General features: G+C 31.1%; 1 protein-coding gene across 1 annotated transcript in view; it reads right to left on the bottom strand.

The window, feature by feature from the left end:
• The window catches only part of Smp_147240 (putative wd40 protein), a gene marked incomplete at its 3' end in the record, with an annotated part of 92,536 nt that overhangs the window by 76,210 nt on the left and 2,357 nt on the right, over window positions 1–13,969 (bottom strand). Inside the window, exons 3-5 of the mRNA XM_018796033.1 lie at window positions 12,860–12,963; window positions 11,100–11,220; window positions 1,854–2,063 (exon numbers count right to left, since the gene is read on the bottom strand). Coding sequence (XP_018650286.1) covers window positions 1,854–2,063; window positions 11,100–11,220; window positions 12,860–12,963 — 435 coding nt within the window. The remainder of the gene's footprint in view (window positions 1–1,853; window positions 2,064–11,099; window positions 11,221–12,859; window positions 12,964–13,969) is intronic.

Genomic DNA, 13,969 nt, shown 5'->3' on the forward strand with positions numbered 1-13,969 from the left:
AATATTTTAGCCCTCATCATATAAAAAGATAAAAAAGCTCTTTCTGTATAGATTCATCGTAGCACAAGAAAAGACTTGATACCGACTGAAACATCAAAAATTAACCGCATTAAACGAAATGACAGTACTTTTCTCTGGTAGGGAAATATAATAAGGAAGACAGTAAGCCATAATATTATGGGGGTGATGCACTAATAAAAAAGTTGGGAAAAAACTTCGAAAACTAGTTATACATACCGCGTACTAAATTTATTTCGCATACACTCCGAGTCTTGGAGAAGGGAAACAATATAGTCCTTTACAATATCGAAGGTCCTAAGCTCGATCCCTAGTGATAGGGTTGCGGATGAACGCTGCTGAGTCACATTCTAAAACGAAACGGCTGCCTACTGTTCCGTTCTTTTAGTGATGATCTAGCTTAAATCAGTTTCTGATTCAAACTATGAAATTTGACAGTATTTACTAAAATCCCGCACTCACTCATTTATGACTTTATTAAAACCTACATTAATGACCATCGAGTTAAATGAAAGGAATAGTCTTGCTGACACAAAGCGACTGAATGAATTATTCATTTTTCGGGGATTTCTAAGCTATTTATCGTTTGCGCATATATATCTGGTGCCCCCTTGAACCAACATTTATGTGTTCAAGATAAATAATAAATAGATCGACTTACTACCGACTAACTTTCAAATGCGTGAAGTGGTGGCTTAGTGGTTAAAATATTTAATTTTTAGTCGCTAGATTGTGGTTTCGAGTCTTGATTCACTTAGTTCGGATTGGGCAGTCGAGTAACATCATTAACCCTCAAACATATAATGTACCTCAAAGCTGTGTTTATGAATCTGTCTTTGGTGAGTTGCTACACATTAAATTAGAAGTTTCTTTGAAATGGTTTGCTACGAATCACTAGGGGACTGTTCAAATTTAATAAATCTTGACAAACTAAATAAACAATAAATAAATTATCTAACAAGTTAAAATTAATAAAACTTATGTGTATGCAAACCATAATTGGTTAGACTTAAACTGTATAAACACTTAAAGCTGTCATGAATTAACTCAAATGTGACAACAGTCCTAATCAGTGCAGAAGTTTCAGAAATTACAAAGTTATTTAATCAATTCTTAGGCGATCTCATTATTATTAACTGTTGGGGAGTTCCACAGTATTTCTCGGGAAAGTTCAAAGGGATTCAGAAAACGCTTGGAAACACTTTACCGATCAAGGGTTGAATAGAAACACATAGAAACTGGAAAGCCACGTGCCACGTTTCTAACTGAATATTTACCCATACCGTTACTATATGTAGTGTGGTTACAGAAATCTCCAGAAGCCAAAGGTCGTGTGTAACTCTATAAATACCCTCGTTTTTCTGTACATAAACTAACCTTGGAATAAAGTGTACTTTTTTGTACTTTGCATCTTTTCTCCTGTGCTCAATTTACCGTGTAGATCTAGCCTGAGGTAGCTAGAAAAGGCTACGAAATCGCATCGAGAGTTCACTTAACAGACTTATGAACAACTAATTTACTTACTGTTCAACTAGCAAAAACATTAAAAAGTACACTTTGATTTCCTTAAATATCTACTATTAAGATTTTAATATAAAAAAACAGGTTTACCATTGATTGTAAACTCAAAAATCATGATCACTTTAACCCATGAGGTCGCAGTTGTGTTTACTAATCGAAAGATGGACAAAACCATGTGTATGAAAAAAATGAAAAGAGACTATCTTCTTAAAAAAAATTATACACTAGCTTTGTCTTACAAAGTTTCAAATGGCTATGAATTAACAATCGATAGTAAAAAAACATCTATTTCAGGAACAAAAATCATTATTTACCCGACTTGTAACTTTTGCACTGGCTACTCGTTGTCCACTGTGTCTATCCCATACATATAGAGTATGATCTTCTTGACTGCCAACACTAACTAAATATTGATCGTTCGGGCTAAAACGTACGGCTGCTATACGAAAATGATGACCACCGAATTCAGCTAATTGACAATGATCTGACACATTCCATAGTCGAACCATTGGTTGATGACCTGACTAGAAATTATAATAATAATTTAGGGAAAAAATTACTATTAAGATTACGATTAAATGGGCAATGATCAACATAATGGAATAACCAATGAATACATCCTCTTATTAGTCAGCTATTCTGATAAAACACATTTAAACTAATAGGCTTTTATATTTAGTCCATTATAGAAATGGTTGAATTACTTTGCTTTCATCATTGAACAAAGTTTAAATACAGAAAATGACTTATGAAACACCGTGCACGGAAAAAAGCTTTAGTACAAACCACTTGTCCACTATAATGAACCTTATACTGTAAGTTAGAAGTAACTTGGAGGCATCTTAATTAGCCACTTAATAAAGACGAAATATCATATTGCCTAGGCCGTAATGCTGATCAAATCTATTCAGTCGAATTGTAATGTGACTAATTGATATAGCTGTGGTATATATTTGGTGTTACGTGGGCGTAGGTAGTCGATGGGGAACTTCAAATCTAGGTTTGGGAATAATTGATACTTGTCGTTAAAAATGTTATTAGCAATCCTGAGGAAATTGATATCCCCCCACAGGGAGGTAGCTTAGTGATTAAAGTACTCAGCCCTCAATCACTAAGTAAACAGTTCAAACAATTGCACGCCTACTTCGGTTTGCGCATTTGAGTAGTATCACTATCCCCAATACAATCAAATTAGCTACGAGTCGAATAGATGAATGAGTTATATTGTTCAATATTATATGATAATGATGTTCAAGAAAATTGACGCAACAATAGAACAATAAATCTTATTCAAATCGAATATGTCAATTGAATGACACAAGAAACTACAAATCGACTCAAACGGTAGGTTTGAACGATTGATTTTCGTAAACAGTAAATCATATAAAAATAAATAACTCGTTGCTTTTGTTGAGTAGAGTAACTAAGATTTATTTTTATTTATTTTATTTAAACACATATATAGTGGTACAAAAGGGCACCAGATACAAATGCGCCACACTAAGATGCTTGAAAGTGCAAAATTTCCTATATGTGACTGAAAATATTAATGACTGAAGTAGAACAAAATTCTCAGTAATGGGAAGATTAGAAGAAATTACAAATTGCTGACAAAAATTAAACCATTCTTTGTAAAAAAAATTCAGACTCTGTCAACCAAGATTACTTTAAAATAGTCTAATTTATAAGTTATGTATGCAGTTTTATTATTCTCAAAAGAATTATTTAGCGAAGAAAACAGCTATTTCTGTAGTATGTTTTTTTGTGTTATCAATCACACGATATTTATTGGTGAAATGAAACAGATGACTTGGCTATGACTATTACAACCTTTTTAATAGTTGAAGTTAATAAATACTATTAAAAATATTCCTGCATAATTTTAATTATCTTAACTAAGTAGAAACTTCAATGCAAGTAGTAATATTTTATCATTATGAATTTAGATGGATAAAATTATTAAAAAAAAGTTGATACACAAAAAGCAAAGTGTTTCTCTGGCAACATATGTACCTTTCAACGACAGACTTTGTTTTGTTTCCATTCTACCCCATTTTCCTATAAACTTTCCAACTCGTTATAGCTTCGCATTAATTTGAAATAAAGTATGGTATTTCTTTTCACACATGTATAAGACAATGCTTTGATAAAAGATTGCTTCAAATAAATAATACAAATTCTTCAAGTACAAATAATCTGTTCAGAAACTAACGGTAGAAATGTATAAATACATTATATGTGCAAGATTCTCGTCAGCTAGTTACAAACCTCATGCAAATTAAAGGATAACATAGTGATACACGAGCAATAAGTTACATTAACCTTCAGTCCAAATAAGATTTTCAAGTAGCTTTAAAAAAATACACCTAATTGTTATATCCCGTGGAGATTTATGAATGGTAACTCTGAGGACTATTTATGGAACAATATGATATGTATATTTCCTATTGTATAATTGTTAAGTAACTAAATTATTCGTATTCGTGTTCCTCTTTTCATAAGCTTTATTTTGACCCATAGACTATTATTATACGATTCACCATTCTTGAGTTATCCCCAGTCTATTGATTACTGTTCCTCCTATTCACAGCCATATTTGGCCAAATCTTGCACAAATGTTATTTTCTATTTTATGGTACGATGTGGTCAGTTTGTTTAGTACATAAACCCAGTATGTTTGAGAATAATGATTCATATTGCAGAGGCTGTTATTGATGTTCCGGACTTAACTGGCTGGGCTAGGCAGAAAGCAGGACTGATAAGTACTCAAGACTGCTCATACGGTTTTCGTGTATCATTGCTCTGATCGGTAATTCGCTCTTCTCTCTCATTGGCGGGAATCATTACCTCATATATAATAACAGGGCACGCACCCAATCGATATAACAACACTAATATAATAAGAGTTTATAATGTCCTGTTTTAAATGCCGTTCTTCCCTTATTCAAATTCATGAAGGGAATAAGTTGTATGGATTTAAGTTGTCTGCCACTCAAATAGAAAATATTTGAAAACGTTGAATGAGGTGCTTAATTTATAACTGAAAAAGTATGACTGTTAGTTATTTTCTTAGAATAGTATCTCTTTTTAAACGCTAGCGCGTTATTCATTGACTTACCGATACCAGATAACCAGTAAACTTGTCCAGTTGGTACGATGTTTAAATTATCCTGTTGTAAATGTTCAAAACTGAATTCCGATTTGTCTTTGTTGGCATATAATAACATCGACATTAGAATCCAGGCACATATAGCTGCCGAGTCTCAAGTGGGACGAAATCCCACCATGAATTTCACTACGACTTATAATACGTCTATTCTAAGAAAAGAACTTGTGAAAAACTGGGTGTATCTAAGAAATTCGCATAAAACAAACATCTACCAACAAAGACTGATTACAATTCCGTCTAGAATATCAATAACGGAACCATTTGAAGGATTACTAGGTGGCTAAAACATATAAGACATTCGTAATGTACTATCATTTTGTAACAGACATCATAATAGAAGTTTACTGATTTCGATTACATTCCAGTAGAACACTGTCATATTATTTACTACAGAATTAAATAATGAAAATTAACAATTTAATCAATCAAAATCCATGAAATAAGATTACAATGGTAGTCGATAACACTAACAACAACTATGTAAAAAAAAATATCATTTTAATCAATACAACACTGAAAAAAAAACAGGTAAAGAGATTTTCGACCTGCAAATGCTGCCTTAAATACGAAGAAAAAATAGTTGTGACAAAGAAAAATAGTCTATTAAAAGGAAATAACATGACTGTTAATTCTGAAATCAATCAATATAAGTTTTAACTTTGTACATTTTAACATTAAAGGAAAAGGGCTTTCCAAAAGACTTTCTTATCTCAAATAATTTTTAAAGAAAATGAAAAAAACAGCTTTCCATTTGCTGTTATACATTAGGATAAATTAGATTATTGTTGGAATATCAATGAAATAACTGTATTGATATTTAAGAGATGTCCCAATTTTTATGAAAAATGGTTAATTTTAAAATCTGGGGACTGATATCAACAGGAAGAATCACCGTAAAACCGATGAACAATAAGATACTTGTTCTACTCCAGTTTTCGACTATTAGGTATTGTGCGCTAACAGAGAAGTATGACATCGAATCCAGGAACTCCAGTCAGCTATGGTAAGATTGTAACTGTAAGCTATTGATGACAGTAGTTGAGGATAATATTATATTTCCAGATGACTCAGGTTAAAAGTATATACCAGTTGTATTTCAGTCTAGTACTTTCAGGACGTCGAATGAGACCTAAAATTCACACATGTCATCTGTTTGCAAGTGGTTCATTTCCATTAATAAAGAGTTCTAAACTGAGAACAAACAAGTCTACAGTCCTGCCATGCTTTGCATTGATCTTCTAGTTGACATAAAATTTAAAAGTTACCATCAAGATACACAAAATCACGACAATAAAAAAATAAGCATTTTCTCAACAACAAAAATAATTATAAATATATTTCTTATTTAATAAGATAAGATTATGGAAAAACCCAAAAATAAACAGAACAAAATGAAGTAGGAGCTCTGTGCAATAATCTAAAAACTAAATTTTTTTGAAAAAAAGATTAGCAATCTTACTAATGACTATTTATGACAACTAAATGCAATGAATTTGAACCTATGATCTAATTTTTTTTTCTATCAGTATAAGGGGTTATAGAGATTGATGAGTTGTTAGGTCTAATGTTTAATTCCACTGAATTACAAATTACATTTAATGTACATGAAATTAATTCAGTAATAATTGTATATGTTACCCGCATAAAATTTGCAAAACATTAAGACAATGAAGAATTAGAATAAAACAGTAGCCTGTATCAGACGGAAATTGATAGTCTAAAATTAAACTTATAAATGACCAGGTTAATTTATGTCATTATATTTAAACAATAGAAATTAATTATTTAAATATAATAGAAAAATATAATGCATGTTTACATTAAAAGTAAAAATCAAACCATAGTTAATCATCTGATTAAATGGACTGACGATAACATAGAAACAAATAAACGAATAAGTATGATTCACTAAAACAATGAGTTAGAATGATGATTAGTATCACTGATCATTACTACATATGACTATATTTAACAACGACTGGTTACGTTCGAATCAATGCACTGTGCACCATTAAATCCATCAAGGATTAAATATAAACTTATTTGGCGGTACATTGAAATTAATGAAATAAATACAAACACATATCTATACAGTATCCAGCATAAGAGAAAAGTGGTAGAACGATTGTAAACATAAGTTCATTGATTCATATAGGAGAAAATTACAAAAATAGAATAGTCTATACAATCCTATACAGGCGTTATTATAACAATCATATCTTGATATCATAAGGTTTTAATGATTAATAATTAAACTTTACAAACTACAACTCCAGATTTTGCTGTGTTGGCGATATGCAGATCATAATCTAGAAATATTTTCTTTTAAAGCTCTTTATGTTGATCTTTTATTATGTTATTTTTTACGTTCAATTCTCAAGAATATATACTGATACACAAGTGTATCTGTAATTGGATTTCTTTTTATCATGAGCCTAATAAACCTGTTAGCCAAGATTTCATTCCTTTCATTTAAATTAGTTAAGAATATAGAAAAAAAAGTTACTGATCATGATAATCCAGTTTAAGATTATCTGATTTCACTATCGATTATATATCACTCTGACTATACATGTTTCTCATCTTTTTAATCATTCGATCCAACAACTGGAGATCCTGAAAGGCAAAAGTTGAATAACTTTCATACTGACTGAGTGATAACTTTTTGATAAACTGCCATACAATGACAAAAGTATGAAAAAGATATATATGAATGAAAACACATATTTGTGAACTAAATTAAAAATGAAAGAAATCACTTCTGTGAGGAAAAAAACACAACTAAAGTTTGCTTACAGACAACAGTAAAGCAATATTTGAATAACTTCACACAATAATTAAGCTATAAAATGAAGAAATCCATTCGGACAAAGTAACTAGTTTTGTGAACATTCAAATATTATTTAATTTTTTACCTGACAAGAAATATTTGATTTCTTGACAACCGGGGTTATTTGAAACTAACAAATCACTATTTATGATGATATAACAAAGAGTACAGAGAGCAGTGGAAAACTGTCTGAAATATAACCCAAAAAGTAGGAATACATAATTAGGTGCAGTATAAATCCAGTTTTCATAATGTAATATTCTGAAAATCTAATAGCATACGAAGAAATATGGCGAATTACTAGACTTAAGTACAGTAAATGCTTCATTTGAGTTCATCTGTAACTTCAATATAAAACAATAATTTTAAAACCTGCAAAAAAATCTTTAAAACAACTCCTATAACAATATTCAGAAAATAAATCTTTAATAAAATGGAAACAAACAAATATAAAACGGAAATGAAAAAAGAATACTGTGTAGTAGCAATGTTCAAAAAGTATTGTTTTCGAGTTATTAACCAAATTCATTAAGAAATAACTTCATCAGTCTGATGAATTGGATCCAGTAAACTCATAATACTTTATGAAGGCGATGGTCACATGCTTGAATAACAGAACTATTCGTTATCAGACGTATACAACGCAGATTACAGATACTTTACTAACTGATTTAACATCATTTTTAAGACACTTAAAGTTTGATATAAGCATTGATCACCACATCATCCCATCAAAATGTAAGATTTCGAAGGCATTGATAGAAAGTTATGCACCAGAATGGTCATCAGTAACGGGTGCTCTTGATTATCAAGAAAACAGTAATAAACAATAGCGAATGTACGAGTAATTTTCATTATGCACTAGTGTCATCCTTCACTAAGACATCTTAACAGTGTTTACTCAAGACCATCAACTCTTACAGTCAACACAATACCATGTGTCAAGATACAATAGTCCGAATTTCTCAAGATAAAAATTATCTTGAAATCACGCAAAAACCTCTATTCAATATTGAAGAAAATATCTTAAGAGACGTATTATACAGAACAAAAAGATTTCTGAAGAGTAGAAATTATTGAAAAGTGATATGCATACGTATATTTATAATAACTGTTGTAAGTATTAGAAAGATCATTACTATGGTCAATAGCATTGAAGGAATAATTTTAGTTCAAGGTCATCTATCCATTATAATCTAAACTAGTGCGAAAAAAATGCAAAGTACAGATTTAAGGTTACAAAAGGAACACTAGAAATATGAAATAAAGTTCATTGATAATAAAACAAAAACCACGAAACAATTATCAGACATTCAATACTGAAATATACAGCCGCTAGAGTCAACTAAGCGGAAAAAAATAAGGGATTGTAAAAGGATGATGACTGTGTACTTTTTACAATTCAAAAAATATCTACACATATATCCGTGCATAGTATATAAGCATATATATGTATATATGATATTGTTGACAAGTTTGGGATTATCTTAGTAATTTTCATACTACGTAAAAAAATATATCATCTAAACTACGGGGAATGATATTTTGGGAACATAAATGCTGAAATGGTAATGTTCGCGTTGCACAAAGCAACGAATGAGAAATTCCACTTAATTTATATGAAAGTTAAACTGAACAAGATCGAAATCAATTTCAGTTGACCCTTAGCTAATGATGACTAATACCCCCATAATTAGAAACTCACTGAGTTTATAAGGACTGAGCTTTTAGAGTATAAGATCTTTCGTCTAAATTTGGACGAATAGTTTCACAGTAATTGGGCGCCGAGTTAATCTAAGACATAAAAGAGGAAAATTATAATCGTGAAAATCTCAGAGACTGAGTAAACCTAGCGTCTCACTCGGCAATCCGATCCAAGTTCTTTCAAGGAAATATAATCAAATATCAAAATTGACGAATATAAACAAACATGGTTCTCCGGTTAACTGTAAACTAAACGGGTCATCCAATTATATTAACAATGTTGAAAGATTTGCTGTAATGCGCACGAGACATTTGACGTTAAAAGTGGGGAAAAGTGTGTTGAGATAACAGTTGTGAGTGTACGCAAGTAGATCTGATGTGAGAAAAATCTCCATTGACTATATGTCGCCTGATTAGAGGTGTTTGATGAAATCAAATAATTTTATGGATGATATGAGTTGGACATGTCACAGCATGGATGAAATGACAAGTAGACAAAAATAAATGTTTGTTTTATTATGTTGATCAAGTTTATTGTTTATCACATATATTCAGATAAACCAACTCATGGGAACAAGTGAAATGAATTGTTACTGCTAACATAATAAGCGATAGATCAAATGGAGTAAAATGCAATAAGGAGTTTAGGTTTACTTATTAATTATTAATCGCCATAGGACAGTTAATCGTATTCAATTTCTCCAATTAACGCTGTGTGGATTTGTCCACACGTGTAGGGTTTCGGCTGTTAGCCTCTCTTTGTATGAACTAAAACCATTATGGAGGATTCTTGTGCCACTGAAATCAATTATGTACCCCAACTCTTTTGAGTGCAGTGCTATTGCTGACCTGTTCCCTGGTTTTTTCAGGTTTTCTGACGGTTTGGAAATATACTTCAAGCAAAGTTTGTATCCCTCCACCATTACATTCAGCTTCTGTGATGTTTCAACTACATATATAGCACTCCAGTCACTATATTTGATTGCATTGACACAATTTTAGTTCCCCCTTTAGCAATGAATCTTTGATTGTTACCAGTTTGGGTGACATAATGGTAATAATAGAAGGATAAAATAAGTAGCGATTGCACTGTACTTACAACTAGTTCAAATTATATAATAGATATAACTAGTCCAATTACCACCGACTAAAACAACTCAGACGTCAAAAATCACAGTGACAGGATATATAACAATAAAAAAACAGTTACTATTGCGTTTAGGGTTAACTTGATTTATTAATTAAATTAAATATCATATACAAGATAGATAGATATATTGTTGGTACAGGTACATTTAATGTTTATTTTCCTTTAAAACCTCAGTTTTTAAGCTATCTTATTAGTTTTACTACTATTCCACTAGTCTATATTTTCTTCTTGAATAGTATCTTTCAAGTTTTATTTTTTTTATTACCATCAATACTGCTACTATCTCTACTTGCCTTGTCAAATATATTGCAGTACGGTAATAAGGTGTAGCAACTGGAGCAGATGTAAGCATGTGTCAGATTCTACGTTGCGTATGACTGATTGACTAACTGGGAAATTTTGTAGAGTTTAAAAGCAACTTCTTATCACATTATGATACTGTTTTCTAAGAAACAATGACTTTTCAGTTGACATTAGTTTGTAATACAAAATACTATCAAATTATTAAACTCTTACAATTTTCTAACCGATAGTTATTATATCAATGAAATCCTCTACCGAACTTTACAAATGTAAACTTGATAGATAAACACATTACAAATTTACGAAGTCAAACAAAAAAACAGGATTGATTGAATTGTAAAATGTTAAGTACAACTACACAGAAAGTGTATGAATTTATTTTGATGCAAAACAAATTAACTAACCTCTCCTGTGGCTAAATATTTTCCATCTGAACTAAAATCCACTGCTGTGATAGCTTTACGACTTTGACTTTGTATAAATTGTTGTCGTTCATTTTCAAATGAATGAAGAACTGTCACACACCTATTTACAAATGCATACATTGTTATTATTAAATTAATAGTTTGAAAAACACAACTTTAAAAATCATTCATCTGAATAACATAATACTTTGATGTTTTATTCTGTCTGTTAGTATTAGTCTGCATAAATTTTCATATTAACTGATGCTATTATCCAACTACAGATGTATAAAGGGTGATTACATAAAAAACACTTCATTCATTATCATCTAATACATACAAAACATGATCACCAAAAGTAGATGTTTGTAAGCTGCATGTCACAGATTATAAGCGTTTTCAAAGTCCTGACAGTGTGTGATGGAAGAACAGAGTTAGTTTTCTTTGCGATTTCTTAGTGTTGATAGGACCGTAAACCAATTTCGAACAAGACAGTTGAGCTTACCCACGATCAGCTGATATTATATTAGTGTCCTAAGATGGTCATGTTATAATGGATAGGTTGATTCGATAAAATATTAAGATGAGTTCACCGGACCGAAATTCCACTTATGCGAAGGTTTCTAGAATCCTGGACAAATAAACTTACCAAAACAAAGCCATCAATTGACTAAACGAGTATTTGATTATGTATAACAGAATTACATCTGTTATTCATGTTTGAAAAATGTTAGACTACAATACTATATCTGAATTACTTACTAGATAATGATTAATCAATTATAAGTAAAAAACATAAAGTACTCAAAGGTCCTTCACTTCTTAAGATGATCGGTTAAAATGGAATCGGATTGAAAAAAAGACTACAAATGATTATACTTTTAGTAGTGTGAAATCTGACTCCAAAACGAACAAACAATAAATGAGCCATGAACATAAGTCTTACATTTAATTCTGTATATTCTACTTAGACTAACACCGTTTAGGCGACCGCGGTAATTTAAATCCAAATACGAACTAAGTTTGATTCGTTTATTTGATGTTCTTGTTTACTCAGACAGACATTACAATGAGAATCGAAGTGCAGTGGGGAAGGAAAACGTACCAGCTCCACTTTAAAGAGGGTGACTCACTATCTATAGTCAGAAAAATAAGGTAGAAACATGTGGTGAATGGAGTAAACCATAGACAAAATATGCTCAAGGCCAGGGTTGTAAACGGATAACTGACAAGGTTCAAATGTGTGGATGATGATGCAAGAAGAATTATTTAATTGGTCCCTTTAGACGTGATATAGTACTAAACACTAAAAATACGATGTAGTGTTAATCTGCAAGGTAACTGATCCTAAATCTGAAATTTATAAGGTAATCAAGGCTTATTTTCGCAGGATAGCAGCAATCGATGGTTGAAATTTGAAGCTCTTTTTTTTAATCGATCTCCAAACTCAAACGACTTGAAACAGAACAAAAGCTTTATTTTTACATACTGTCTCTGAAAATGCCATCAGAAAACAAGGGCGCATATTGGCAATGGAAACTAAAACAACTGACTGAACATAATTTTTAGCAAAGAGAATAAGATATTATGGCTTTTACTATATTTTATAAAAATAAAGTTGGTTTGAATATTACACTCACTAGTTAAGAAAACTATGAAATTTATTAACTACAGACAGTAAAATAAGTTGCGAACTTTTTGAAATCTTTGCTACAGAAAACATATTATATAAACGATAAAAGTACTAAAAAGCAACTCACCCAGCAGCATGAGCAATAAGACCAGTTTTATCAGAAAATGCAACTGCGCAGTTACTATTCAACGTAAAACCTATTACCCGTTCAAGTGTAACCTGAGTATTAGGCTAATTAAAATGAAGAAGTAATGAAATAAGAGTTCTGTTGAAATAAGTTTTAAAATATCTTCAACAGTTACGACCTGACATGAAACATAAAGATCCATCTCGATATGACGGATATGAACGAAAAAAATTAAGAACAAAGGTTCACAATACCAATAACCATCACTTAGCATATTTAAGCACGTGGTGATACTTGGCTACACCCATAAATAAAAATCCAAGACTACACCGATTGGTTTTCATAGTAATACGCGCTTTAAGTTCTTAAGCAAAAAACTATACTGAAAGCGTCTAAAATAACAGTCAGGTACAACCAAAATGAATTTTTGGCTCTACCAGGTATACTATTTTGTGGTGGGAATGGTTTGAAAAGCTGAGATTTCACTCATTATATTGATCGCATAAAAACCACAACGCAAAGTGCTAATCACAAAACAAAAAATTATTTAGCTCAAAAATGATGTTTGCCAACTGTAAAACAAAAAAACAATATTTTCCAATGAACATTATTTCTTTTGAAAACGTTACTTTCAGTGATTACTTGGACTCGAAAATCTCGAATATATATTTCCTGAATCTATTTACTTGATACAAAATTTAACAAGCACTATAAGCTTATGACACGCCACCTTCAAAGTAAAAAACCAGGAGGTAAATATCTGATCCGAAATTGATTTTTTTAACTAATAGTTGTTATGTGCTTAATTTTAAGGAAGTGATAAGACTAAAGTCCTTTTAATTTAATCTGTCTACTTTTCTGTTCATAAAATCACTAGCCTGAAGTAGTTTCTGTCACAAAACGATGTGTAAATATCAGGGATCTGTTTATGTCCTCTAATTCTTGTGAGAAATCCCCGTTATATAAAAAAGGAGACCTACACAACTCAACTACTTATTTATAAGAACTTTCGTCTAAATTAGAGTGAATAATTTCACAGTATTTGGGCGCCGAGTTGATATAAGACATCAAATAGGGATAATTATATATTATTTCTATTTAATGTCAACT

Source organism: Schistosoma mansoni, chromosome 2 (assembly GCF_000237925.1).
Source record: "Schistosoma mansoni strain Puerto Rico chromosome 2, complete genome".
Lineage (NCBI taxonomy): Eukaryota > Metazoa > Platyhelminthes > Trematoda > Strigeidida > Schistosomatidae > Schistosoma > Schistosoma mansoni.